Source organism: Phyllostomus hastatus, unplaced genomic scaffold (assembly GCF_019186645.2).
Source record: "Phyllostomus hastatus isolate PE091 unplaced genomic scaffold, TTU_PhHast_1.1 phas_contig_1162, whole genome shotgun sequence".
In the NCBI taxonomy this organism is placed as follows: Eukaryota; Metazoa; Chordata; class Mammalia; order Chiroptera; family Phyllostomidae; genus Phyllostomus; species Phyllostomus hastatus.
In genome coordinates this window covers 3,255,860-3,283,825 of record NW_025333537.1, presented here as the reverse complement: position 1 = coordinate 3,283,825, position 27,966 = coordinate 3,255,860, and the positions used below count along the sequence as shown (strand labels likewise).

The 27,966-nt window shown below is 43.0% G+C and overlaps 1 protein-coding gene across 1 annotated transcript; it reads left to right on the top strand.

Moving 5' to 3' along the window:
• Positions 1-38: 38 nt before the first annotated feature.
• RNF10 (ring finger protein 10) lies at positions 39-27,863 on the top strand. Its single transcript, XM_045843507.1, has 17 exons — positions 39-209; positions 9,636-9,832; positions 13,831-14,030; positions 14,984-15,074; positions 16,314-16,498; positions 16,578-16,714; positions 19,285-19,445; positions 20,564-20,689; positions 20,940-21,210; positions 21,425-21,558; positions 22,516-22,633; positions 22,882-22,983; positions 23,616-23,771; positions 25,570-25,670; positions 25,960-26,017; positions 26,116-26,274; positions 26,885-27,863. Exons 1-17 carry the CDS (start codon positions 53-55, stop codon positions 26,959-26,961), a joined length of 2,430 nt encoding a protein of 809 aa, XP_045699463.1. The 5' UTR covers positions 39-52; the 3' UTR covers positions 26,962-27,863.
• Positions 27,864-27,966: the final 103 nt, after the last annotated feature.

The following is a 27,966-nucleotide window of genomic DNA, read 5'->3' as shown; positions in this document are numbered from 1 at the left end:
CGCGCCCGCTCCGCTCCGACCGCTGCCGCCGCCGCCGCCGAGGCCCCAGTTGATGCCGCAGAGCTCCCCCAACGCCGCCGCCACCGCCTCCGACATGGACAAGAACAGCGGCTCCAGCAGCTCCTCCGCCTCTTCGGGCAGCAGCAAAGGGCAACAGCCGCCCCGCTCCGCCTCGGCTGGGCCGGCTGGCGAGTCTAAACCCAAAAGCGGTAAGGGCGGGCTACGGTGGCGGTGGGCGCGGGGCGGGTCCTCGCTCTCTTGTCTCCTGGGTCACACCTGGAGACAAGCTCCGCTTTCTACTAGGGTTCCTATTTTTCTTCTCTTTCCCTTGGTTCCCCTTACTTAGGGTTAACTCTCAATGAGCCTTGAACTGCGTGGTTTACGTAAATTCTTGAGCTAATACTCCAAACAGCTTCTGAAGTAGATGTTATTGTTCCCATTTTGCAGATAAGGAAACTGAGGTTCAGAAAAGCTGAGGTCGCCTAGCTGGTATGTGCCTCACAACAGGCTTTAACACCTAGCTGTCTGACTCATCAGTCCACGCTCCTAATAACAAAGTTGTTCTACCCTATAATGTTGATTTAGCATGGGATAGTGTTCAAGTTTAAACAGGGGAGGGTGGGGTCCAAAGACTCTTCAGACCCAAATCTCAATAATCTGGCTCCAGAGCCATCTCTGTTGAAGAGGACTCGTCTTTGAAAAGCTTTGTTCAGTGTGGAGTAGTGTTAAAAAAGTACAGGCTGTGGATTCAGTCTTTTTAGGTTTGCCAGACCTGGAATGAGTGTCTGAGTTTCCTTACCTGTAAAAGTGGAGGTAATGAGAATTAAGTGAATTTAGAAGACGAGTGAAGGAAGGGCTTAGGAGAGTACCTGACAGCTCTCATGCACGGAATCTGCCTCTTGCCTATTTCCCTGTTTTAGGCTCCAGTTATATTCTTCTCCAGGGAAGATTTTGTCGTTTCTGTTGTCATGCCACTCAGTGATAAATTATGATCATGATGATGATAACCGCTACCATTTACTGAGGGTTTACCGTGTGCGCGGTTTTGGACCAGGCTTTTACCTCTGTTGTGGATACTCCAGTCGCCAACGTGTCCAACAAGGTGGAATTTTCATCTAAAGGAGGAACAAGTTGAGAGGCCAGGAGTTCAGGAGGTGGCAGGTCTGGAGTTGTAATTTCTGCTCTTTTGTATTGTGATTATAGTATTGGCAGTGGTAGGAAAATGTTTTCAGTGGATTGGGAAAGTGTGTTAGAGAGGGGAACATTTGGAGTCCAGTTATTTGAAAGTTTTTAGGATTAAAAACTGTCAAGGCTGACTTGAGTTCAGATTTTACCTGCCGGATATGGCAAACTTGTTTACTAGGGGTGTGGAGGACTTTTAGAGACTGCTTACGGACTTCCGGTGGAGACCAGTTGCCAAGAAGCGAGTGCTTTAAATATGTGAGCAGGGATTAGTGGACTTTCTGGCCACGTCGCGGAGTGTCACGTAGACTTTTGTACTTGTGTAGCTTTGTCACAGATCCCTTTAGAGATAAAGGGTAGGCAGTCCTTCTGGCCAGTGTTGGAACTGGTTTGGAGTGGTCTGACCATATCTCAGTGTAGGTCACTTTACTTTTGCACACTATTCCCAGATGTAAGGTTAAAGATTGTGATTCTCCAGCTATCTGAGTTCTCAACTAATTTTTCTGGGGCTCATCTTCAAGCTGTTAACATAAAATCATGAGTTAGCTGCCATAAATGCCTTAAAGTCTATTCTTTAGTGAGGCAGTAGGTGAAAGTTTGCAGTAAGCTGAACACAGTAAAACAACAGCAAAACTAAGGTACTTGAGACATTTTACTCACTGTTCCTGACTTTAAATATTGCCCCACAGGACGATGTAGAATTCTGTTGTGTGACCAGGGCAAATATTTGTCAGTGTTAATACTTCAGATGTGTATAGAATAAATACTAATTGTTGGGTTTGTTTTGACTAAAGAGATTTTTTGTTTTTTATTTTTTAACAAATACTAAGAAGTACTCTTAAAATAGTTGTTCATCTTCTTAATTGAAAGCTTCTGAGGAAGAAAATAAAGCCCCATGTAAAGGACTTCTTCCTAGGTTATATGAAATGCACAAGTGTGCCTGCCCCGTGGTATCTTAGTTTTTGTTTGGTGTGTTTGTTAGAAAGCTTGGCCATAGTTGCCATTACCAGTGTGGACTTTTCTGACTACTGCAAAAAGGAAGGTTTGTAGCTAAATACAGAAGGTCTTCATTCTTAATCCACTGCTTACATTTAGCCACAAATTCAAAGGTAGAGTAGGAAGAGATTAAATTGGTTTAGGACATTCTGGGTATTGGCCATTGTTAAGGTTGAATTGAAAGGTAGCATGTGCTGCCTTAAGAACGCTAACTAAGCTCAGCCCTTGCTGTCACAACAGGAGCATTCAGGACCCCTTCTCCAGTGGTTGCAACAAAAGGGCAGACTCAGACTTAAAATAATTCCTTAGAAAGGTTTCTCAAAAGCTGGCTGAACTTTAGATGTACTTGATTCTGCTGGAAATTGTTGAAAGGATCTCTTGAGTTCCGGAGTATTAAGTTGAGGAACTGGAGGGGTAAGTTGAAAAGACATAACTTGCCTTTCTTTTGTCAAAATAACAAGAACAAGAGTTTTTCAATTTCTAGCCATGGCTGGTGTGGCTCAGTGGATTGATTGAGTGCCAGCCTATGAACCAAGGGGTCACCAGTTCAATTCCCAGTCAGGGTACGTGCCTGGGTTTCGGGCCAGGTCCCCAGTAGGGGGCATGCTAGAGGCAATCACACATTGATGTTTCTCCCTCTCTGTCTCCCTCCCTTCTCCTCTCTGAAAATAATAAATAAAATCTTTTTTAAAAAAGAGTTTTTCAATTTCTTAATATTTAATTTTCTTTGCCTCTCTCTGTACCCTATTGTATGTAAAGAAAGAACCTCTGGTTTCTACTCCCTAAACCATGTAGTCATCTGCTTCCTAGTTAACATGATTAATGTACTGGAGTCTTTGTTGCTGTGGCTGGTTTGTTTGCCCTTCGTGCACACAGGAAATAGGTAAATTTGGCTACCGGGATTTATTTAATCTTTCTGGTCAGAGTGGCATACCACAGTTTCTTTGTGTTGGCTAATTGCTTGAAACATTGTTTTTTTATTTATTTTATTTCCTTTTTTAGATTTTATTTACTTATTTTTTAGGCAGAGGGGAAGGGAGGGAGAAAGGGAGAGAAACATCAGTGTGTGGTTGCCTCTCAAGCTCCGCACACCGGGAATCCTGGCCTGCAGTCCAGGCATGTGCCCTGACTGGGAATGAAACCAGCGACCCTCTGCTTCACAGTCTGGCGCTCAGTCTACTGAGCCATACCAGCCAGGGCTGTTTTATTTAATTATTTTTTTAAAGATTTTGTTTATTTACTGTTAGAGAGAGGAAGAGAGGGAGAAAGAGAGAGAGGGAGAAAAACATCACGTGAGAGACACATCCATCAGCCTCCTCTTGCATTCCCCCAACTGGGGACCTGGTCCGAAACCCAGGTATGCGCCCGTACTAGGGAACCAGCGACCTTTGTGTTCACAGGCCAGTGGTCAGTCCACTGAGCCACACCTGCCAGGGCTAATTGCTTCAAACATTTTATATAACATTTTCTTGGATATATTCCAACAGCATTATTCTTTGTCCTTTTTTTAAAGATTTTATTTATTTATTCTTAGAGAGAGGGGAAGGGAGGAAGAAAGAGGGAGAGAAACATCAATGTGTGGTTGCCTCTCATGTGTCCCCCACTGGGGACCTGGCCAGCAACCCAGCCATGTGCCCTGACCGGGAAACGAACCAGTGACCCTTTGCTTTGCAGGCCGGCTCTCAATCCACTGAACCACACCAGCCAGGGCTAATTGCTTCCAATGTTTTATATAACATTCCCTTTCTTGGATATATTCCAACAGCATTGTTCTGATAGAATTAAGATGTAGTTCTAAGATGTTTAACAGTGAATATCCCAGGAATCCCAGAGGTTTGGGAAACATCATTTGGAAGCAATGAAAATAAAAAGGCAAGAGAAACTAGGTAGTTTCTGTGCAAACAACAGACCCTGGATGGGAAGCAGGCTCTTGCCCCATCCCCCTGGGTGGAAAGTGGTACTGCCATGGAGGTTAGGGGAAGGTCAGGTATTATGAAGTAGTTATTTTGAGGTTGGTGATACGAAGCACTGTCCGACACTTCCTCTTATTCCGGTACCAGAAGCCAGGTTACAAGTGATAATCTTGATGAGTTCCTCTGAGTGGTAAATGGACCTAGAGGTTTTGATGGTTTTGAAAATTCAGTTGACTCGAAGCTGTCAATAAAAAACACTTAGAGAGGTATAAGAATTTCCTGGCCTATTGGCTGGAGTCCTTGCTTTATATATGGCTTTGTTGGAAATCTAGTGGGTGATCTTGACAGGAATGATTTAGATTTATTACAAATAGGCCTTCAAATAATAATGGCAATTGTGCGCGAAGCACTGTGGTAGGCATTTCACAGAAGTTTCCTCTTAATCCTGATGACCCTGCTAGGAGGGAGGGTAGAGCATTAGCCCTATTTTTACAAGCAAGAAAACCAAAGCTCAGAGGGGTTAGGTGATTTGTCCAAGTGAATTCTTAAGTTCTAGGCAATATTTATAAATGTACTTTGTATAATTTCACTTAGCAAGCAGCTAATTTACTGGCACATATATCATTCCTGATAGCACCTCTCTCTTCCTTTCATTCAGAATTACTAATTTCAGCTGGATTCAATTTGTTGTCAGTTCATTCTGTAATAAGGCCACATATTGCCCCTCCGGATGTGCTTGTCAACCACTCTGGATGATGGGTAAGCAACTTGTGATTACAGCATGAATCAGCAGCAGAAACTTCCGGGCTGATCCTCTGACCTCTAGGCTCTGCCACCTGTCAGCACTAGAGCTGGAAGTACTGATGATGCCAAATTATTTAACAGAAAAATTTATGGCCTTTAATTTGGTAATGGGAGGGAAGAGACTGAGATGTGTTTACTGTTACTTAGTAGAGACTGTTCTGCTAGGGAAATGTGGAATAACAGACACTGGATTAGGTTCTCAAGTCTCTTGTTGATTCTGGCATCCTGAGTTCTGGATTTGAGCCATTTAGGTAACTGGTGGTCTTGTGCCTTTTGGAGTACGTCTTGATAGTAGTTCTTGGCACTTAGTTGTTCTCAGCTCCGGCCATGCATTAGAATTTCCCAAGGACCTTTTTCAAAAATAGGGATAGATGGGGCCCTTCCCTAGTGATTCTTTTGGTCTGGGGTGGGCCTTGGGGCCCTGACATCCACAGCTTTAAAAGTCTCTGCAAGTGATTCTGTTGTGCAGCCAGGATTTAGAAACCACCTCTTTGAAATTTAAAATTTTCAACAGAATATACCTCTAGGAATTATACTTTTTTGTCTGCTTTCCAAAATTTAAATCAGATCATTTCATCGCTATCCCCCGTAAGAGAAAGGAGGACAAATTTTACCCCTAAGTTATTTACATGTATATCCTGGCAAGTTGTGTATAAAAACATTTCAAAAACAGTACTCTAAATTTTATCTCTGGGTCCCAGGGCTGACTGTATCTTAAATCTTTAGCTGCCTGTTGCCTGGGTGTAAGAGATAAGAGACAATTTCTCGCTTTATTTTTTAATAATAAATTTTTTAAAGAAATTGATTTCAGAGAGAGAGAAAGGGAGAGGGAGAGAGAAACTTTGGTTTGTTGTTCCACTTTTTTTATGCATTCATTGGTTGATTCTTGTATGTGCCCTGATTGGGGATCAAACCTTCAACCTTGGCATATGGAGACAACACTCACTCTCTAACCAACTGAACTACCTGGCCAGGGTCCAACCTCTCACTTTTTTTTTTTTTTTTTTAAGATTTTATTTATTTATTTTTAGAGAGACAGGAATGGGGGGAGGCAGAGAGGGAGAGAAACATCTTTGCAAGAGATGTTGATAGGTTGCCTCTTACCTCTTGTAGACCCCCGACCCCCCACTGGGGGACCTACTTGGTCCATGTGCCCTGACTGGGAGTCATACCTGTGACCTTTTGGTTTGCAGGCCAGCGCTCAATCCACTGAGCCACACCAACCAGGGCCAACCTCTCACTTTAGATATCTGACTTCATACCTTTAGGTAAGTGGAAGACAAGGTGAGGGAATTGATTTTAGCAACTAAAATCATAAATCCATATGTGGTCAGTTGTTGTAATCTATTTTAGAAATAGCACTTCTCTGTTCATCAGAAAGAGTCCTGTAAGCATTATGAAACTGTTTCCTTGCCAGTGTTGTAATAGCGACTAAAATGAAAACAGCCCTCCGGATGCTGAGTTCCAGCTTGCTTTCTTGAGCCCTTCAAGGTGTAGAATCTGGCTTTACCTAAATCTGTGCAAACTATTAGGTGCTTGTCTTAAAAGCATCAGGGTCAAATGTGGGATCATCTGAAACAATCTTGGGTAATGAGTTTTGGGGAATATCTGGTTTCTGTACATTCTTCTTCTCTTCATAACACCTCATTTGTTCTCATGGTAAAGTCAGCTGAGGTTCTGTGTCCCCCTGAATATTCTGTGTATTTGAAGTCTTAGGGTAAACAGATTCCATGGGTTGAGGGCAAGGCAAAATTTGTATGAGATCTGAAGCCTCACTTTCTAATGGTTACCACTGATGCCATAACTATCACTAACTGAAGAAGTTGGTAAAAGTCTGTTTCATAAAGTCTAACTTCAAATTAGACGTAGGTCACTTTCCCTAGCCGATATTTAAAGGTGTAACCAGTAGGAGTGGAGCTGGCCTAGCGAGCAGTGTTTCAGTGACCGTCCATTCTCCGTGTGCATTGCTGCCCTCTCCCGTGGCCGGCAGTCGGTCTTGTAGGCTGTGCTGCCGTTAGTTTGGAGAGGATGGCATGCCCTGTGTCTATCCCGTGTTGCTGACACAGACCGAGTAGGAGGCGATTGTTGTCAGAATTTGGAGTGTGTTAATCAGCTCACATTTCCTTTCCTTTGAAGACATGCTTCTGCTTGGATTTATTTAGTCTGCTATAAAATAAGTTGGTCATCTTGTCTAGAAATAATTTTTCTAGGTACTTAATAGTTTTTAATTAGCCAAATAATAAGGATACATAACAATAATTCTGTATACTGAAGTCAGACTCTTAGAGAGTGAGGCTAGACTATAGGAACCCCTTAGAAGCTCATCTAAAGTGATTCCTATGAACTGGTAAAAGTGGGTAGTTCCATTTCCCAAAGGTGATTGTCGTTAACAGCCTGCTGTGTTGCTTTTCCAGACATTAATATGCCTATTAATTACATATTTTTAATGTTAAATAGGATTAAGCTATATATTTTGGGGTAAATTTTTTTTTAAATTCTTAATAAATTTTAAGTTTTTATTTAAAATATTTTTAAATATATTTTATTGGTTATGCTATTACAGTTGTCCCATTTTCCCCCCTTCACTCCCCTCCGCCCTGCATACCCCCTCCCACCCACATTCCCCCCCTATAGTTCATGTCCATGGGTCATACATATACCATATTTTTGGACTATAAGATGCACAGCCTGGGGGAAAATTTTATATATATATATATATATTTAAACTGAGAGGTTGCCTCTCTCTATTTTAAACATTTTTTAAAAGATTTTATTTATTAATTTTTTTAGAAGGAAGGGAAGGAGAAAAGAGGGAAACATCAATGTGTAGTTACCTCTTAAGTGCCCCCTACTGGAGTCGTGGCTTGCAACCCAGGCGTGTGCCCTAACTGGGAATCAAACTGCAACCCTTTGGTTCGCAGCCTGTGCTCAATCCACTGAGCTACACCAGCCAGGGCAAATTTTTATATTTCTGAGGCTCATACTGGAATCTTCTTGACTTTGTAAACCACCACTCCCTTCAAGTTTGAGGGTAAAGTTTTTGCTTTAAAGCCATTAAATTAGTGTCCAGACTTGATTTGGTCAGATTTCCATGTTGAAATAAGACAACATGCAGTGAGCAAAAGGACAAGAAAGTTAGTAAATTAGTCTTTTTTTCATCTAAAGACTTACTTGGAGACCTCTTTTACCTTCAATTATTTAGTTGTGAATGGTTCTCCAGATAGGTTTTATTTTGCCTTTTTTAAAGCTGGTAAACTTTGGCACACATTAAATATGTCTGGCGAGTGTTCTTTGTTCAGTTTGGGACGAAATAATCCGTGCACTTCAGCTTCTCAGTAGAAAAGTGGGGGAAAGAATACAAACAAGTTCTTTACACAAAATCCAAATGGTCAACAGACTGAAAAAGTGTGTATTGCTAGTCATCAGAGAAATTAAAATTTAAAACAAGTTATTTTGATGATTCTGTTTAACAAAGTTTATTAACTCAGTATTGTTGACAATGTAGTGAATTAGACATTCTTATGGTGTCATTAGAATATAAATAAATTGGTATAATGGTTCCAGAAAGCAGCTTGTGGGTGTGTAAAAGGCTTTAATTTAATGATTGTACTTGATGTGCTAATTCCACTCTGAGAATTTGACATGATTATACTCATAGGCCTCTGAGTAAAGAGGCTTTCAACACTATATTACACTAATACGAAAATTCAAAGCCACCTAAATGTACGATAGAGGATTGGTTATATTATTCCATACGTATGTGGTAGACAGTAGTGTAGCCGTTAATCATACTTTGGAAGACTGTGACGGATGCATGAAAGTGTTCATTGGGTAACAGGTAGAAGACAGTGATCTTGTATACTTGTCGTTTTGTGGAAGCTGTGTGGCACATGGATAAAATGGAAAGTAAAAGGAAATTAAACATTGGCTATAGGTCGGTATTCTGTAAGTACTAGCAAAGGTAGATTATTCTTCTGGATTTCAAAACTTAACAAGCATTTTTGCAATTGGAGAAGAAAAGCTAGAAATATTTTTTAAAAAGGTATTACTCATGCTATCTAATATACTATTAGAGCTCAGCTTCTTTTGTCAATTTAATAGCTTTTCATTTTGATCTCTGGAAAATATGTAAGTATTGTTTTGCTTTTATGCCTCTCGAATATATCTGCTAGGGCCTAGGCCAAGCTATTGCAGTATAGAATCAAGCAGTGTTTTAGTAATTTAAGGAGAAAATACCCTCTGCCCTGCATCCAGGTAAAGTACTTTTTCCTAATATACATTGGCTATTTCTTTCTCTAACAGAATGTCTGAATGGACTTTTACAAGAGCAGTGGTGAAGCTCTGTAAAACAAAAATGTGAACTGTGACTCTGTGATTTGATCTATATAGTATTCCTCCTGAGAGGGGGACCCTTTTGGTTTCATCATTGAGAAACAAAACAAAAATACCACCTTACTATGTGACATCTTGAAGAAAACACTGATGTTCTGGCCCAAACTCAGCATTCCTGGAGGTTGTAGAAGGGGCCATTTACCAGCCCCCTCCCTCCCTTCTTTAGAATTTAGGTAGTAAAGTTAAAAGGAGTTTATTAGTGAAGCAGTGAAACAGAGTGGCTCCTCCACAGGCAGAGCATCTCCTCTTTACCCTTTTTTTAAACACGATTTTGTTGGCAAGTGGAGAGCAATTGGCCGAGTATATATATCATTTCTCAACTAATTCTTTTGTGTTTCTTGCTTTCAGATGGAAAGAACTCAAATGGATCCAAGCGTTTTAATCGCAAACGAGAACCTTCCTGCCCCAAAAATGAAAATTTTAGCAACCAGTCCCGTCGCTCCAATTCACAGAAAAGCAAAACTTTTAATAAGATGCCTCCTCAGAGGGGCGGCGGCAGCAGCAAACTCTTTAGCTCTTCTTTTAATGGTGGAAGACGAGATGAGGTATGGGACTTCAGAATTGTTCTTTCTAGGGCATAAGCATGAGGTCTGATTCCATGTGGGCCCCCCCTGGCCCCCAGTTTACCAGTTTATCAGTAGTTGGGGAGTGTGGAGGGGGAGTGAGAGGTGGAATTGTAAATAACCAAAGCACCCTTGAGTAGTTGAGGATTAACTAGGTTTGAAAATTTCCTTGAAGGAAGAAGATACAATCGTGAATTGTGAGAAATTATAGCAAATGTGGGATTCCTTAATTTGTATACTTTCATTATCACTCTTGAATTACAGGTTCTCCTTGGAATATTTAGGTAATAAAATGACATTAATTAATGAAATTTGCCATATAGTATCTAGCAAAATGTAAAATGCCATATTTTTAGTCATAGGTTCTCTGATTTTAGGAGTTTCTTAGATAACCTTCTGTAAGGGCTTCATATTTGCAAAATTTAGTGAACCTCCTCAGTGCCGGCACTAAGGGACTGCTTAAATAAGTTACCCTGATGTTTGAATCTTTCTGCTTAAATAAGTTACCCTGATGTTTGAATCTTTGACACTCTGTAAGCTTTGGAGATAGAACAGGGCTGATTTAGTAGGTGCCCTCATGGAATAATTTGTTCATTGGCCAGAAGTTCACTCTTTGCCTGCTGTGCACCACATACCATTTAGGAGTCTGGAATATAACACTGAGGGGAACACTGTCTTTCAGGTGCTTAGTTTGGGGAGACATTAAATAAACCATTGTATAATAAAGCGGATGGTAAGTGCTTACCGAATTAAAAAAAAAAAAAAAAGTTGACCTAGAGGTCAAGGAACAGAGTGACCAGGAGTACGGTGATAGAAGGTGGCCGAGGAAAGCTGCTCTGAGGAGGTGGGTTTTGGTTAGATGCCGAGTGAAGCAGGGAGCGCACCATGCAGTTTGGGGGAAGAGGGCCTTAACAAGTGCAAGGGAACAGAGGTGGTACTTTTTGGCGGGGAGCGGGTGTTTGAGGTAAAGCAAGAAGCTACCGTGGGTGGAGGAGAAGTAGGCAGTGAAGCCAGATAATGGGAAAGAGGTCAGATTTCATGGGCTTTGGCTTTTGTTCAGAGAGATGGGAAGCTATTGTGGGGTTTAAGATGAGAAGCAAGGTAATCCAACTTGGAGTTTTTGGTTTTTTTTTTTTTTTTTTTTGCCTTAAACTGCTTCGGTGGTGTGGTGACAAGAATGTGATGATCAGGCATAGATTTAGGAAGAATGGGAGGGAGAAAAGAAGTGGCAAATTCATACAGCACTTTCTCGTGGCTTTGCTCTAAAGGGAAGCAGAGAGGTGAGACAGTAGCTTGAAGGGAATGTGAAGCCAAGAGAGCTTTTAAGGTTGGAGAAATTACAGCATACCCCTTGTAACGGGGCGGTGCTGGTGGGAGGGAAAGTGCGATGCAGAGCAAAGTGGGAGTACTGCTGGGACGGTGTCCCGAGTTCCTGAGGAGTGGGGATTGGCGCACAGGTAGAGGGTCTGGCTTAGGTTGGAGCGTTGCCAGCTCATCCACAGTAAAAAGAGGAAGGCAGAGTTCTGGTAGGAGGCTATAGGAGTTCCTTACTGATTGTTCTTATTGTGTCGGTGAAGTAGATGGGCAAGGTGAGCTGAGAGAGGAGGTTTGGAAGCCTGAAAATGGAGTTGTCTGAGTTACTGGGAGAATTAATGCAGCACAGAGTGTGATGGGATTGTATTACGACTGCTATGCAGCATAAGGAGCTGCTTTAGGGAGGCTGGTCGCTGTGATGTGGCTGTGTGCTTTCTTTAAAAAAAAAACAGTTTTTAAAATATTTATTAAAAATTAACATTTTTAAAATTTATCGATATTAGCGAGAAAGAGAAACATTGATTCATTAGTTATTTACGTGCTAATTGGTTGATTCTTGTATGTTCCCTGACTGGGGCTCAAAACCACATCTTTGGTGTATTATTGGGACAACGCTCCAACCAACAGAGCTACCTGGCCAGGACTGGTTGTGTTCCTTAGCCGTGTTGAACTGCTCTGGTGCTGGTGTGGAATAGGTGGGGAGCTGGGCTAATCAGGGGAAGGTTTTTGCCGGGTGAGCGCAGCTGATGGGAAGGAGGCACTGGACCATACGATCTCAGGTAAATGAGGAAAGTAAGTTTGGGGTGTTGGAACACTGGCTCGAAGATCCCAGTGAAGAATTGTTAGAATCAGGACTAGGGACAAGGGAACAAGGTTGAGAAAGGAGTGAATTGCTGGTTGGATGTAGGGGGTTCAAATTTAAGATGGTAGAAGAGGTATAGTTGTTAACCAGAGTGGCCTAGACTGTAGAACAGTGTTGTCTGATAGAAATACAAGTCACATGTACAATTTAAAATTTTCTAGTTGCCACACTGTGAGATAGCATTTTAGCTATATTGGGTTAAATATATTGAAATTAATTTCACCAGAGTTTCTTTACTTTTATAGCTAAAATGCTATCTCACAGTGTGGCGCTGGTTACATTTGAAGCACTCAGCAGCCACATCTGGCTGGTAGTGGCCGCCATGGGATAGCGCACCCCTAGACAGTATACCCATGGGAGGGCACAGGGCAAGCTGATTGGGGGATGGGAGGTCAAGGAACAGAGAGGTTAGTGGGTCAGAGGGATAATCAGGGAGAGGGACAGTGGGCCAGCTACGATTACAAGGTGAAGATAGGAGGCGGAGAATGCGGAGAATTTTGTTGAGTGAGCACAAGCTGTCACCTAAGTTTTGGCCATTGGGAGTGGAAAACCTGGCTAGGGGTTAGCAGAGCCATATGGAAATGAGAACCTAAGGGGTGAGAGATAAGGGATGAGAGATCTCCTAAGATCTATTGTTAAAATAAAAGGAAATTCCCTAACTGTATGGTATGTATTTAATTACAAAGGTTATATACTATGATTCTGTATACACAGAATGTATACGTAGAATGCCCCTAGTATAGTAGGTATCTTTTGCCCTTTTATACCCTTTAGATTCTTTATCACATGTGCAAGTGCTGCCTACTAATCTCTGAATTTGATTAAGCAGCAAAAGCCTTAAATTTGCATTTTCTTTGACCCAGTAATTTCTACTATACATTCAAAAGAAATAACCGTAGGTGCCCATATATCTGTCCAAAAGTGTGTTTATCGCAGCATTATTGTGTTACATGGTGGAAGAGGCATGCACAATCTGTGTCCTACACTAGGGCCTTCTGGTATTCCCTTATAATGGTATATAGCCATTTGAAGTGACTGTATACTAATATTTAGTGACATAGGAAAGTGCTTATGATATTAAGTAGGAAAGTGGACTTAGAAAATACACTAGCTGACTTATAGCAGGTATCTGTACCACTTCAATTTGGGAATATTCAGAGGACTGAAAAATCGCCCAAATGATTTCGTCTTTGTATGCAGAATTTTCTCATGTTGTTTCTTGCCCCATTCTAAACTATTTCTGAGTCTGCTGATTGGGTTTATTTCTGGACGCAGAGCTAGTCTGCCCACATGTTCTAATTCTGTCAGTTTTAATTAACAATGAAGAGCAGTGTGTCTTAGAGAGGAGGTCTCCAACAGGATCCTGAGGCCTGTTGCAGGTAGCGGCTGCCTGCAAGCCGCCTCCAGGGTGTAGTTCCACAGACTTGCTTTTGCCAAAAACAAACCAGAGAACAAGTAGGTAACAAGAGTGAGGGTGTAGGAGTCCTATGGCACTGTTGAAAGTTAAATCCAGTAAGTAAATCTTCGTGTTTCAATATAGTTAGGGGTGTTTATTTTGTCATTTTATGGTTAATTGCCACTTAGCAGGGCAGACTAAACAGCTTAAGTAATTGTATGTTTTTCCCCCGCTCCACTTCCATCTAGATCTTGGGTAGACTCTTGCATTACCACCTCCTAGAAAGATTGTGTACTTCAAGCTTGTGTTTTATTTAAGTTATAGAATGAGGGGTTGTGCTGGTTTTTGCTGTAAATCAGTAAGTTTCATCCTAATTGAAATATTCTGATTCATTTTCATGTTCTGTAGGTAGCAGAGGCTCAACGGGCAGAGTTTAGCCCTGCCCAGTTCTCTGGTCCAAAGAAGATCAACCTGAACCATTTGCTGAATTTCACTTTTGAACCCCGTGGCCAGACGGGTCACTCTGAAGGCAGTGGACATGGCAGCTGGGGAAAAAGGAACAAGTGGGGGCATAAGCCTTTCAACAAGGAGCTCTTTTTACAGGCCAAGTGAGTGTGGCTCCCCCTAGGAGGAGAGGGACACTGAGCCTCTGGGCAGTGGTGCTGAGAAGAAACGTCCTCTACGCTGCTGTGGGAACGAGGCTGGGGTCGGGGGGTTCCACACTGCTGTGGGAGCCAGGCGGGGCGGGGGTTGTTTAGAGTTCTCCCACAACACACCTCCCCATCCCCCACCGTTTTCTCTCTTTCTTTTGGCTACTGTTGAAAAACCCATTTTCCAAGTGAATGTTCCTGGAGCTTAAAAGAATATAATGCTTAAATAAATAAATAAGTGCTAAGATTAAATAATGCTTTAGTATCATGATGAGGTAGGTAGTAAAAGTGTTACTTCAGAATTGGACCCAAATTTGAATCTTGTTTTGACCTTTCATCTTGGGCAGTTGACCTAACCATGTTGAGTTTCAGCTTCTCTGTACAGGAGGAAAGATTACTTAAGGGAGAATTGAATGACAAATTGGAGTGCTTGGCATACATTTGCTCAAATACTGATTCCCTTTTTCTCTTTTTGTGGTGTTAGTTACAATGCAAGGTTTAACTTTGGATCTAGACTGGAGTAACCATTTAATATTTTATGTTAATTGGTACTCAAACGATTGAATGAGGACAGCCTTTTCTACTGCCTCGAAGCTGGTGTGCCCAGGGTTTCTGGGGGTGAGGGAGCAAATGTGGCCACCTGCTGGTTGGTGGAGCCCCAGTCTGGGTTCATCTTAGTTCAAGGGAGGCCTGTAGGTGGCTTGAAAGCAGAAAAAAAAACAAAGTTCATGGGTTTAGAGTCCTACCTGCTGAGTCTTTGGAATCTCTCCAGAGCCAGGGCTCAGTGCTTCACAAATCATGGCTGCTAATGGCCTGCTTTTGATTTCCAAGTGAGGGGATGAATTTCTGCTGAGGACCTGTTGGTGGATTCTGACAGTCTTCCTTTTCCTTGTCCTCCTCCCTGTTTCCAGCTGCCAATTTGTGGTGTCTGAAGACCAAGACTACACAGTTCATTTTGCTGATCCCGATACCTTAGTCAATTGGGACTTTGTGGAACAAGTGGTGAGTAGCTTAGCTAAGCTGTAACCTATTAATGGAAGAGAGAACTAAAGAACGGGACTGTGGTGACACAGCAGCTCTTGGCTGGGTTCACTGCCAATACCCTCTTCTGCACGGCCTTACTGAGATCAGCCCAGAGATCAGCCCCGGTTTGTTTCTCTTGGAGTTCATTTTGTGCTGTCTGCTGGCTCAGACTTGCAAGACTGGGGAGTTGGAGGGCTCTGAGCCAAAGGTGTAAAAGCAGTCCTAGCTACTGCCTTCCTTCACCTGGGAAGAAGTAACCAGGGGAATACGTGAGAGGCTCTGGTTTCCCTCCTGACCCAGGGTGGACGCATTACATGGACATTGTTTCATTGGTAGCCATCTGTAGTAGTCATCATCATACTGGGCCTCAGCCTTGTGGCTGGTGAATGAGCCACATAGGTGTACTTCTCTCCACGCCACTACTGTATTTGGTTTCTATTGAAGTCATGAGGTCTGGGTATCCCCTTGCCGATCCTAAGTTATGTGATGTGAAATAGCTTTCAAAATGTTAGGCCTCAAAGCCTGAACTCCTGTTACTATACAAATTCTTTTCTTTTTAGATTTTATTTATTTTAAGAGAGAAGAAGGGAGGGAGAAAGGGCGTGGGGGGAGAAATGTCCATTGGCTGCCTCTCTCGCATGCTCCCAACTGGGGACTTGGCCTGCAACCCAGGCATGTGTCCCGGCTGGGAGTCAAACTGGTGACCCTTTAGTTCACAGGCTGGCACTTAATGCACTGAGCCATACCAGCCAAGGTCAAATTCATAAAATCATCTGAGAATGCCATAAAGCCTGTGAAACTTAAGTTTTTATATGTATTGGTTTAAATAAATACAGAGCTATATGAAGTGGAAGTCTCATTGACTCCTCTACTGGAAATTACTGGTACATTACTTTTAGGCTCTTTTTATGCCTTTTACATATGTATTTTTACATATAAATATTTTTTGTAAATGGGATCATTTGTTGATTTCTGTCGTTTTTTTCCCCTTTGCAATAGAACCCCCCCAAACACCTGTTTAGGTAGTTTTATTAAACCATTATGTTTTCGTTAATGATTTGCTTAGAATGCTACTGTACTCTAAAACTTGCACTGTTGAGCAATTGAAGAAGGTGTGTTAAGTAGAGATGTATGGGGATGGGAGAGGAGAGGCTTTAACTTGGGCAGTCCCTAGTCAATTCTGAAAGCAGTGTGACTTGTGGTTGCGTTTTGTTTCAGCGTATTTGTAGCCATGAAGTGCCATCTTGCCCAATATGCCTATATCCACCTACTGCAGCCAAGATAACCCGCTGTGGACACATCTTCTGCTGGGCGTGCATCCTGCACTATCTTTCACTGAGTGAGAAGACCTGGAGTAAATGTCCCATCTGCTACAGTTCTGTGCATAAGAAGGATCTCAAGAGGTAAGGTGGAGATTTTGACTAGATTAAACATCGGTCTGCTAACTCCTTGTCCTGCTACATCTAAATGTCCATGTTACAGCGTTGTTGCCACAGAGTCTCGTCAGTATGTTGTTGGTGACACCATTACGATGCAGCTGATGAAGAGGGAGAAAGGGGTGTTGGTGGCCTTGCCTAAATCCAAATGGATGAATATAGACCATCCTTTTCATCTAGGAGGTGAGTTCAGTTAATTTTGGAGGCAAATAATCCTGGGTACACCCTTTAAGTCTAGTGGATGTCTTTCTACTGTGGAGAATTTAGCCTTTGGGCATGCAGTTTCTAGCATTTCCAAATTAGTCATAGGACTCTAGTAGGTTAGGGTGGAGTTTGCAGAGAGTGGCTTAACTCTTGGTTTCAAGTTTGGTTCAGTTATATATATTTTAATTTTTCATTCTACAAGGCTTTGCTGAATAGTATGTGGCACTGCGCCCAGTCTTGGGGATTCCAGTCAGCCATTCCTGGCACCTGTCATCGAGAAACTCGGTGTAATAGAAGAGACAGACGGGTAGCCAGGCAGTTTGGGTTTAGGGTAGAGAGTGTGATAAGTGCTCATGGTGGGGAAAGGGAAAGGGGTTGTATTTCCTGTAGAAGCGAGCATTGCATTAAAGTGGCATTTCAGTTTCTGGGCAAAAGAGATTTCTCAATAAATGTTACATTGAAACAATTGATGACTCATGGAAAAAAGAATGAAAGTAGATTCCTATCTCCTCCTGTTCATAAAAATCAATTCCTAATGGATTGAAGAAGTAAATGTTAAAGATACCCACAACTTTCAAACCTTTAAAAGAAAATGTAGGACAATATCTTTATAAATCCTCACACATAGCCCTGGCTGGTGTGGCTCAGTGAATGGAGCGCCGGCCCGTGAGCAGACGGGTTTCCAGTCGGACCTAGTCAGTGCACATGCCGGTTTTGGGGGGGTGTGAGAGGCGCCTGATCAATGTAGCTCTCACACATTGCTGTTTCTCTCCCTCTCTTCCCCTCTCTAAAAGTAAATAAATAAAATCTCTAAAAAATGAATAAGTAAATCAGTCCTTAGGTATAGATGGGTTTTTGAACCAGGCTGAAACCATAGATGCTGCAAAAGAAAAGATTGAGGGATGGGGGGAGGGCAAAGAGAAGAAAGAGAGTCAAATATTTGAGAGAAGGAGGCTAGACTTCAGGTGGTGAGCACACAATAGAGTATACAGATGTCAGATTAATAATGTGTGTGTGAAATTTATAAAATGTCATTAACCAATGTTACCTGAATAAAGTTAATAAAAAAGAAAAGATTGATAAGTTTGTAATCTGACAAAATTCCTTAAAGTTCACAGGTGATAAATACGGATGAAAATTCACACATTTAAAATTAAAGATTAATGTCCAGATCGTACAGGTGTTCTATAAAGTAGATTAACAAACTAGTACAAGAATGGACTAAGTGTGTGACCAAACTTTTCCCAGAAAAGGATATTGGAATAACCTCCAAATATCTACAAGGAGAATGTGTAAGGATTTTTTTAAACCATGAAATTGGCAATAAACTAAATGTTCCTCAAGGAACTTACATATTAGAGTATACAGTACTGTGGAACACTATATAGAAAGTAAAAATGATAAGTCTCTGTGTTAATACTTTTTTTTTAAAGATTTTATTTATTTTTAGAGGGGAAAGGAAGTAGAGAGTGAGAGAAACATCAGTGTGTGGTTGCCTCTCCAGTGCCACCCACTGGGGACCTGGCCCACAACCCAGGCATGTGCCCTGACTGGGAATCAAACTAGTGACCCTTTGGTTCATAGGCTGGCTTACGATCCACTGAGCCACACCATCCGCAGCTCTGTGTTAATATTTCGATAGATTTTAAGACATCAAATGAAAATAAACTATATAACAAACTTTACAGTTGGTTATATTTTTGGAAAAGATTTGAAGGATACATATTCAGATTTGTAAATGGTTTTCTCTGGGCAGGTACTAGGATAGAAAGGGTAAAACAAAGGGCATCTCAAAAGATAACTGTTTTAAACTTTTTTTTAAAAGATTTTATTCATTTCTAGAGAAAGAGGGAGGGAGAAAAACAGGAGAGAAAACATCGCTGTGTGAGAGAAACATCATCCGGTTGCCTCTCGCACGCCATCAATCAGGGACCTGGCGCACAACCCAAGCATGTGCCCTGACTGGGAATTGACCTGGCGACCTTTTGGTCTGCAGGCCGGTGCTCAACCTGCTGAGCCACACCAGCTAGGGCTAAACTTCTTAAAAAGTGCTGAAAATATAGTGAAGGGAAGGAAAGGTAATATAATTATTCACGATCCTTTAACCCAGAGATACCCCAAAAGTTTACCCTAGTCTGGCGTCTGTTTTTTTTCCCATGTACTGTCTGCAGACTTCTCTTTAATGACTACACCATCATGTTGTGAACCATTTCTTTGTTATTGCACTGGTTGGTTACAGCTTTTTTTTTCCTTTTTATTTTTTTTCTTTTCTTTTTTTGACATTATAGATAATACTTTAATCATTGAATATCAGTTGACTAATTTTGACTGCATCTTTTGACTGAATCTATCCTTTTCTTAGGATAGATTCCTGATCTGATGGGGTCAAAATTATAAATCTTGTATTAAGGTCATTGTTAAATTATTTTTAGGAAATTATGTTAAATTACTTCACTTTAGAAAAACTGTATGAAAGTTTTTTGTGTGGCCTCATGGTTGTGAGCTTTGAATGTTGCGCTTTTGTGACCTTGCCGGCTCTCCTCCGGTAGATGAGCTGCACGGCCAGTACTCCAAGCTGCTGCTGGCCTCCAAGGAGCAGGTGCTGCACCGGGTGATCGAGGAAGAGAAAAGAGCGCTGGAGCAGCAGCTGGCAGAGGAGAAGCACAGTCCCGAGTCCTGCTTTATCGAGGCAGCCATCCAGGAGCTCAAGGTGAGGCGATGCCCTGGAAACGGGCCGGGATGGAGGGGGTAAGTCACTTCAGCCCCACATTGAGGTAATAAGCATGGAGTGACTAAAAAGGCAGATTTGCTGTGGGCTTTGGTGATGGAAGAGAAGGGCTGACCTAGTGGATTTGAAGCACTCTGGAACAAAATGACCTTATAACTCACTGAGACACTGAAGTTTCTTAGGTTAGCTGTGTTCACAGTTAAGCAAGGTATGCTTTTTGTTTTCTAGGAAAACACTTGGATATATTTTTAGAGATGTTTTGTTTGAGGGACCTTGTGGAGAAAGTATCACGGCCTATCCAGCAGGCCCTAGCAATATCTGCTGAGGATTTTGGAGCAGCAAGAATTACCCAAATAAAGAATTCCCTATGTCTCGTAACCTCTACATCAGGGATTCTTAAGCTTTAACAAGCATCAAAATCACTGGTTGTTGGGCTCCACCCTGAAAGATTGGTTCACTAGGTACTGTACTTAAATTTACCTCGCTTAAGCTTCATGTCTTGGTAAGATAAATATAACTATCACCTTTCCCAGACAAGGAGATGGAATCATGGGTTAGGTAATTTGCTTGTAAGACACCTAACTAATAAGAGATGAATGTGGTACCTGAATTTCTGTCTCTCTGACTTCTAAGTCTTCTAGGGCAGGGTCCTTGTGTGTTGAATTTTTATTTTCTTTATACAGTGCAGAGTATTCGTTCAAATGCATTTCAGGTAGAAGAAGAACTGTAGAAGTAGAGCTGTCTGGGGTCAGGTGGGTGGGGTCAGCCAAACCCCACCTACTTCTGCTCTGGGGCACTGTCTCAGCATAGTTTATAAAGACTAGTTCTGTGTTCTTGGATTTCTGTTCAGGATGCTTTTGTGTAGGGTTGTTATTGTCAGAGACTCTAAACAGAATACCATTCTGCTTGAGTACCAGATGCTTTTTGCTTCCCATTTCCCTTAAAGATAGAGGATTTTAAGTACTTAAACTCTTCCCATTGGATCCGTTGCCTTTTAACTTTTATTCCTGTTGAGAGAGGCTATTGAAAGCCCTTTGCCTTCAAATTTAAGGGTGTTTCTGGAAACTGAGCTTGCTTCTGTCTTGTCTCTGGTGGTCTAGACTCGGGAAGAAGCTCTCTCAGGATTGGCTGAAAGCAGAGGGGAAGTCACTGGTGTCGTGGCTACTCTGGAACAACTGGTGCTGATGGCTCCCTTGTCGAAGGAGTCCGTTTTTCAACCCAGGAAGGTTAGTGTGTCCCTTTTTCAGACAAATGGCTGCTGTCCCTCAGATGCCGCTGTTGAGCTGGTAGGCACTATGTGAGATCTGAACTTTTTGGAAGAGGAGACTATGAGGATTTCCTGTGTGCTTTTTAGTTCTTTCCCTGGGGGTGTTAAATCAGTAAATTTGACGGCTAAGATAAATATCCAGAGAGCCTGGTTTCTATAACTACCTTTGCCACATGTATTTTCTATTGATCTAGAATTTGTCCCAACAGGGAGTGCTAGAGTATCTCTCTGCTTTTGATGAAGAAACCACCGAAGTCTCTTCTCTGGTCTCTCGTCCTCTTGGTCTCCCTCTGGTAGAGGAAGAGGAAGCAGTGTCTGAACCGGAGCCTGAGGGCTTTTCAGAGGCCTGTGATGATTCGAAGTTAGCAAATGACAATCTTGGAGAGGGGACCATTTGTACTGAGTCTAACCAGCAGGAACCCATCACCAGTTCAGACTTCACACACCTGAGCAGCTCTCCTTGTTACTACTTTTACCAAGGTGAGGGGCCCTGAGAAGGAGGGCTGGGTTGCCACGGAGATGTTTCAGAGAAATGGCCTCATTCTCTGAGCAGAAGGAGGTATCACACTAGGCCCTGGGTGCGTGGGTCTCTCATGCCTTTTAGCTTGGGAGGGAAAGGCAGGCCCAGCTACAAGGAGGGCCCCGTCTTGAGGACTGGCGAGGACTGTTGTGTGATAGAGCCACTTGTCTTCAGCGGAGGACGGGCAGTACATGTTCCTGCACCCTGTGAACGTGCGCTGCCTCGTGCGGGAGTACGGCAGCCTGGAGCAGAGCCCCGAGAAGATCTCAGCGACGGTGGTGGAGATCGCTGGGTACTCCATGTCTGAGGTAAGGCCTCCCTTTAGAGGTGGAGCATTAGCCTAATGCCTCTGAGTTGGGTCTAATCAACCCAAGTTCACAAACCTTTGGGGCCTTTAGTTTTTGTATTTTTAAATATGTTATTGTCACTGATGGTGGCCATGAATTTTTTTAAAATTAAATGCTGGGATTCTGTTACGTCAGCCAAGGGTGGCTTTATAGGTTATTACTTGGTGCTTCATAGGTTATTACTGTGGTTTGGGAATGTAGATGTCTCCTGCTTTCATTCCAGATGAGTTGGTTTCTCTTTCTCTGTATTGCTTGGGAGAAACGTCCAAGAAAACAGAAGTCCTTGGAGGTTTTTTTAAGAGCTTAGATACCGATGAATTAATTGCCTGATGATTTACATATATAAAAATTTGACCTTTGGAAGTTATCCCTGTATTGATCTGAAATTTGCTATAAGCCTGGACTTCTCAGTACTAAGCTTTCCATAAAACTTGCTGACAAAGAAAAAATTAAACTTAAATTGGTGGGCTTCATTTTGTGCTGTTTTAAGCCAACCTTTGTACAATAGGCAAACCCACTTTATGTGTCTACCTAGTTGTCATTAATTCTTTCTGTGGTTCTCATATTTTTGCCAACAAATAACTCTTTATTTTCCTTATTCTCACCCTTCAGTCATGGACCCCAGAAAATCAGAAATAGTTGAGCAGTGTTAGGTCATATATTGCCAGGCTCAATTCATTCATTTGCAGCACAAACCAAAAAAACAACAACAACCACATTTGGTTGCCGAGTCTACCTTACTGTAGCTTAATTGACACTTTTTGTTTGGCTTTTCAAAATGGTGACAACGTGAGCTCTGCTCTTCGAGCTCCAGTGCGTCTGTGAGTGTATGTGGACTGTTGACTGTCCGGGGTGGGAGTCTCTGCCCATAGAGCAAGGCCTGGACTTAGTTGAGTGTTGGTCCCCTTTCCGCTGTAGGACGTTCGACAGCGTCACAGATATCTCTCTCACTTGCCACTCACCTGCGAGTTTAGTATCTGCGAACTGGCTCTGCAGCCTCCTCTGGTCTCTAAGGAAACCCTGGAGATATTCTCAGGTAAGAATGCCCTGGCTTTGCTTCTCTTCAGAGTGGAGTACAGGAATTCTTGTGACTAGACCCCCAGGGTGGGAGGAGTTGAGGAGCTACCACTACTTACGGGTCTCCTCATGCATCTCAGAACCTCTTAATACAGTTTTTCAAGTCCATCTGGGGCCACCCATGTGGCCTTAGCTACTAGTCAACTGGGAGGAGGAAATGGCCAGGTTGTCCTGGGTCAGTCTCCTCATAACTTGACCAACCCACAGATGACATTGAGAAGAGGAAGCGTCAGCGCCAGAAGAAGGCTCGGGAGGAGCGCCGTCGAGAGCGTAGAATTGAGATGGAAGAGAACAAGAAACAGGGCAAGTGTAAGTTCAAGAACTCTCATTTTGAACTAGTACAGCTGTGCATCATTGTACAGAGTCTCAGTGCCTGAGGCCAGGAGTCAGACAGCTTGGGTTCATATCCAAGTTTGCCACTGGTTTTCAATTACTTCTTGATTGACTTTAGAGGGAGAGAGAGAAACATCAATTCCTTGTTCCACCTGTTTATGCATTCATTGACTCTTGTATGTGCTGTGACCGGGGATCAGACCCGCAACCTTCGTGTATTGGGATGACTTTTTACCAACTGAGCTACCCAGCCAGGGCTTCTTTCTCTTCTATGAAAGAGTACCTCTTTCATAGACTTAATTTGGATCGAAGTGCATGGCACATAGTAAGGAGTAAAATTAAGTTAATCCTTGGCTTAGTTGGTGCAAAAACCTGGTGGGGGAGAGAACTGGCGATCTGAATGCTGGGGTTAATTGTCTCACGTGCTCTCGGGGTGGATCGTTAAATGTCACCTTTATTTTCTAAGGTGACAGTTGTAAATTAGGGTTTTAAAGCTTCTTGTCTACATCCTGCTCCCCTGGGGGAGTTATACTGACTGTCCTCAACTGTTTGAGAAAGATTTGAGGAAATCTGTAAGTGGGCCTACCATTCTCATCTTTTCTTTGCAGACCCAGAAGTCCACATACCCCTAGAGAATCTACAGCAGTTTCCTGCCTTCAATTCCTATGCTTGCTCCTCCGATTCTGCTTTGGGTCACACCAGCACTGAGGGCCATGGGGCTTTCTCCATTTCTTCTCTTAGCAGAAGTCCGGGTTCCCAAGCAGGTAAATAAAGATGGGATGTAAAGAATGAAGCTGGCCACTAGCCACAGACCTTAAAGCAAAGTCCTAGTGTGTGAATTTACAACACTGACGTGTTCAGCATGGTGGGGTCTTTAGGTGACTAGCCTTATTTTGGGTAGTGTATTTCTGAAGTATGTCAGATTCTTGCCATTTGATTCACTTTGACCATTGGTTGTACTGAGTACTTGATGCCTTAGCCTCTAAAAACCTCAAAGCAGCTCATGTGGCAGGGTAGTTACATAGAGACTTCCCCCTGTGACCCTGCTGTTTTATTTCTAGTTTCTGCCTTTGAGATACTCCCCCTGTATGCTTAAGCATGTTTGTATGTGCCTCTTTGTTGTAGTGTTGTTTACAATAGGTGGTGGGGGGCGGGGGGAGAAATGGTCTACAAAGTCTTCTGGTAGGTAAATGACTAAATTATAGTGTTTATGCTTTGAAATACTTTACATCTATTAAAGAAGGAAATAGCTCTCTTCATGAACTAATGGGTAGATCTTTAAGATAAAAGGAAGTTGTAGAACAACAAAACATGATACCATTTATGGGTTTAAAGAAAAACTGCACAAAAAAAGCATTTCATTATGGGTTTGTATATATAAATGTACAGAAGAATATTGGGATGATTATGTCCCAGACTGGTAATGGTGCTACACCCTGGTGAGTGGGACCACAGTTGAGAGGTTGTTCAGAGGCCTTTAGTCTTTTAAAGATACTGTTTTCTCATATAGAGAGAAGGTATTACAGTGTTATGAAATTAAACACTTGAGAAAGAGTTGCTGTAATTTTAGATATCATTTCTGCTCTTCATCCATCTAACAGATACTGTGATACTTAAATTTATTTCTGTCAGGTATTTTAAACAAAATGTCCAAGATCAGAATTGAAAACTCTCGGTTACCCTTGTGATCACATGCCTGTCGTGATTAGGAACCTGGGGCTAAGGCAGGGGTTTGGTTAGTGGCAGGGACTGGGACTAGAACCTGGATCTTGAGGGCTGCACGACCACGATGCTCTGAAGAGCGCGTTTAACTGAAAAGAGAGCTGCCGTACAAAGAAGCACGGAGCACATCAGCCACATCACTCGTGATGTAAAAACTGTGTTTCACACACTAGCTTTTCTGAAGCTGTGGGCCTTAGTGTATTCACGCGAGCGCAGTTGGGTGGTCCTAGGAACAGAAGTACTAAACCGCCCTGGCTGGTGATGGAGGGGCCTGCTTGTGGTACAGTGAGGACGCTTCTCCCTCCCAGTCGTGGTCAAGACAGTGGGCAGACTTGATCTGTGGGAAATGTAAGGTCAGAAAGGACGGGGAGGACTGTTCCCTAGGGAGTATGAAAAGCTTGCATCTTCGTTCTGGATTTTGTTGATGTGTGTGTTTTGGATTTTAACTGAATATTCCCAAGCCATAGACATCTGGTGGCTGGAACACAAAGGCTGACATGATTCAATTTTTTATGTCTTTCACTTGGAGCTTTCTCATCCATCTAAAACCAGATTGTAATAGTCCAAACCTAGGTCCTGAGAGCCAGCCAATGTGGAAAGTGCTTTTCTTACTGTGGGACTAGATTCTGGCTTCAGTGTTACTGTGAACACTACACTTCCATGTGGTGATCACTGGTGTGAATAATAGGCCACATTCTTAGCTTTTTGAGAACATGGCAGAGTTGAATTTGGATCAAGGTTTGCTTTTTGAGGTGAGCCTGGTAATTGTCCACACCTGATTCAGGGTTCCCGTTTCGTTGGAACTTGACTCATATAATCAGGTCTCTGGTTCCCTTTCAGACTTTCTGCTGACCCCTGTGTCACCTGCCGCCAGTCAGGGCAGCCCTTCATTCTGCATCGGGAGTCTGGAAGAAGACTCTCCTTTCCCTTCTTTCGCCCAGGTAAATCCTTTGGTTGTGAAACAGCCCAAGGGTATTTACATGACCTCTACTGCTTGTTCTTTCTGGAAATTCCTGTTGGAGAAGGGGAGGCTTACAGGCGAATGTTTCACTGATTCTGATGATCATGCAAGGCTTTTTTCAGAGGGGGGCTCACAGCTTTAGTCTCAGATGTTACCACTGTAGACGCACTGAGAAGGTGGGGAGGCCAAGAGTAGCTGAGGGAGAATCCGAGTTCTCACTTTTTAACAAATCATTAGATTTCTTTTTTCCGCCTTTCTCACTTTGGCAGATGCTGAGAGTTGGAAAAGCAAAAGCAGAGGTGTGGCCCAAAACAGCTCCGACAAAAGGTGAGGATGTCCCTCCTGGGAAAGGGGGGTTTGGGCCCCTTTCAGAAAGTGTAGGTCTCTAGAGTTGTTTCTGGACTTGTAACCCTGGTATTTTTTAGATGAAAACAGCTTAGTCCCTCCTGCCACTGTGGACAGTGATGGAGAGAGTGATAACTCGGACCGTGTTCCTGTGCCCAGTTTCCAAAATTCCTTCAGCCAAGCGATTGAAGCAGCCTTCATGAAACTGGACACACCAGCTGCTGCAGACGCCCTCTCCGGTAAAGGCAGAGCCGGGTGCCACCGACGTCCAGCGGCAGGCCTAGGGCCAGTGCTCCTCCCTGAGCCTCTAGGCCCCCGTTTTAGTGTCAGCTAACCTTCCATTTGGTGTGTCGTGTAGGAACTTTCTGCCACCTCAGATTAATCCTTGAGGCTTGGATGTGCAATTCTGAGGAACTCGCTATCCCCACCCCTCAAGATACAGTAGTGGGGGGTGGATTTTGGAATGCTGAGTTGGTAAAGGGTGGCTAATAGATGCAGAAATTGGGCTCAGAGCCCACCCCGAGTCAGTGGTACTCGGGATAAGAATAACACTGACGTTTATGGTGTGCTCCTGTGTGTGCCCGGCACGTGCTCATTTCCTTCTCCCACTAGCCGTATCAGGTGGGCGTTACTCTTGTGTCACACATGAGGAAACAGAGGTCTGGGGAGATGGAGTAGGTGATTTGCCCAAAGACAAACACCTAGAGTATGCAAGGACTGGTATGTGGGTGGAGCTATTCTGATTCCAGGGCCCGCACTCCTAGCTCCCACTCTAACTCTCAGGAATGAAAACTGCCCAAGGAACAAGGGGACAGCATTCTAAGCTAAGCTCTCTTTGTTTCCATTTAGAAGAGAAAGGAGGAAAGAAAAGAAAAAAACAGAAACAGAAGCTTCTGTTCAGCACCTCAGTCGTCCACACCAAGTGACACTACTGGCCCAGGCTACCTTCTCCATTTGGTTTTCTTTTTTCTGTGCTTTTGTTTTGCTGCTCTAATTTTTAAGTATTTGAGTTTGAACAGATTAGCTCTGGGTGGGGGGAGGGGGTTTCCACAACATGAGGGGAACCAAGATTTTAAATACAGTGTATTTTCCAGCTTCCCATCTTTACACCAAAAATAAAGTATTGACACTCACAAGAGATCTCTTCCTGCCAAGGTTGTTAGTTTGTTGCCAGGTTAGTCTTTTTGACCCATGTGTACTTAGTTCTTCACAATGCCAGATGAACTTGCGTCCCTTCAACATCCCTCGGAGCAGCCCGAGCCAGTGTTAGGGAGCGTTGCTCTGCTCTGACATCAGGGCGTCGTGGTTTCCGCACACCTAGCAGTGTGTCTTTTAAAAATAGTTGAATCTTTTCTGTCTGTTCAGTTCTCTTAAATAAACAGGGATGGGGATAACATGGATGTAGGGCACCCTGCTCTGACTGCAGTCCTCCATCCGACATGTGGGACCAGACCTGGGTTGCACTTGCGTGTGTGATGGAGGGTTTTGTCTCTTGCATGTGGCTACTGTTTGGCAAGGGAGGTTGTAACTGTCACTGAGGAAGCCTTGGGACCTGCCAACCTTGAAATCAAACTTCTTTCAAATGACAGTAGCCTGAGTTGTGGGAGCAGGAGTCCAGCACACCTGGAGGGAGGGCAGGGCAGGGCAGGGCAGGGCAGGTTTGAAAGCAGTGGGCTTGCCCACTGCCTCCCTGTTGTCTAGAGTAGTCTTATGCTTTGGTTTGAGCTAAATTTGAGTGATGTGAATTCTTTTGCTGCTTAATAAAGTAACCTCTAGGTGTAATAGGATGTGAAGGCAAACAATTGAAATAAATTACCTGCACAAGCAATGTGAGCTTTTTGTTTTATTAAAGTTCAATTCAGGTCAGCTAGACCTACTTATCAAATAGGTTAAAGTAACAACTGCTGTGAGCTCGAGCAGTTCTGCTCTCA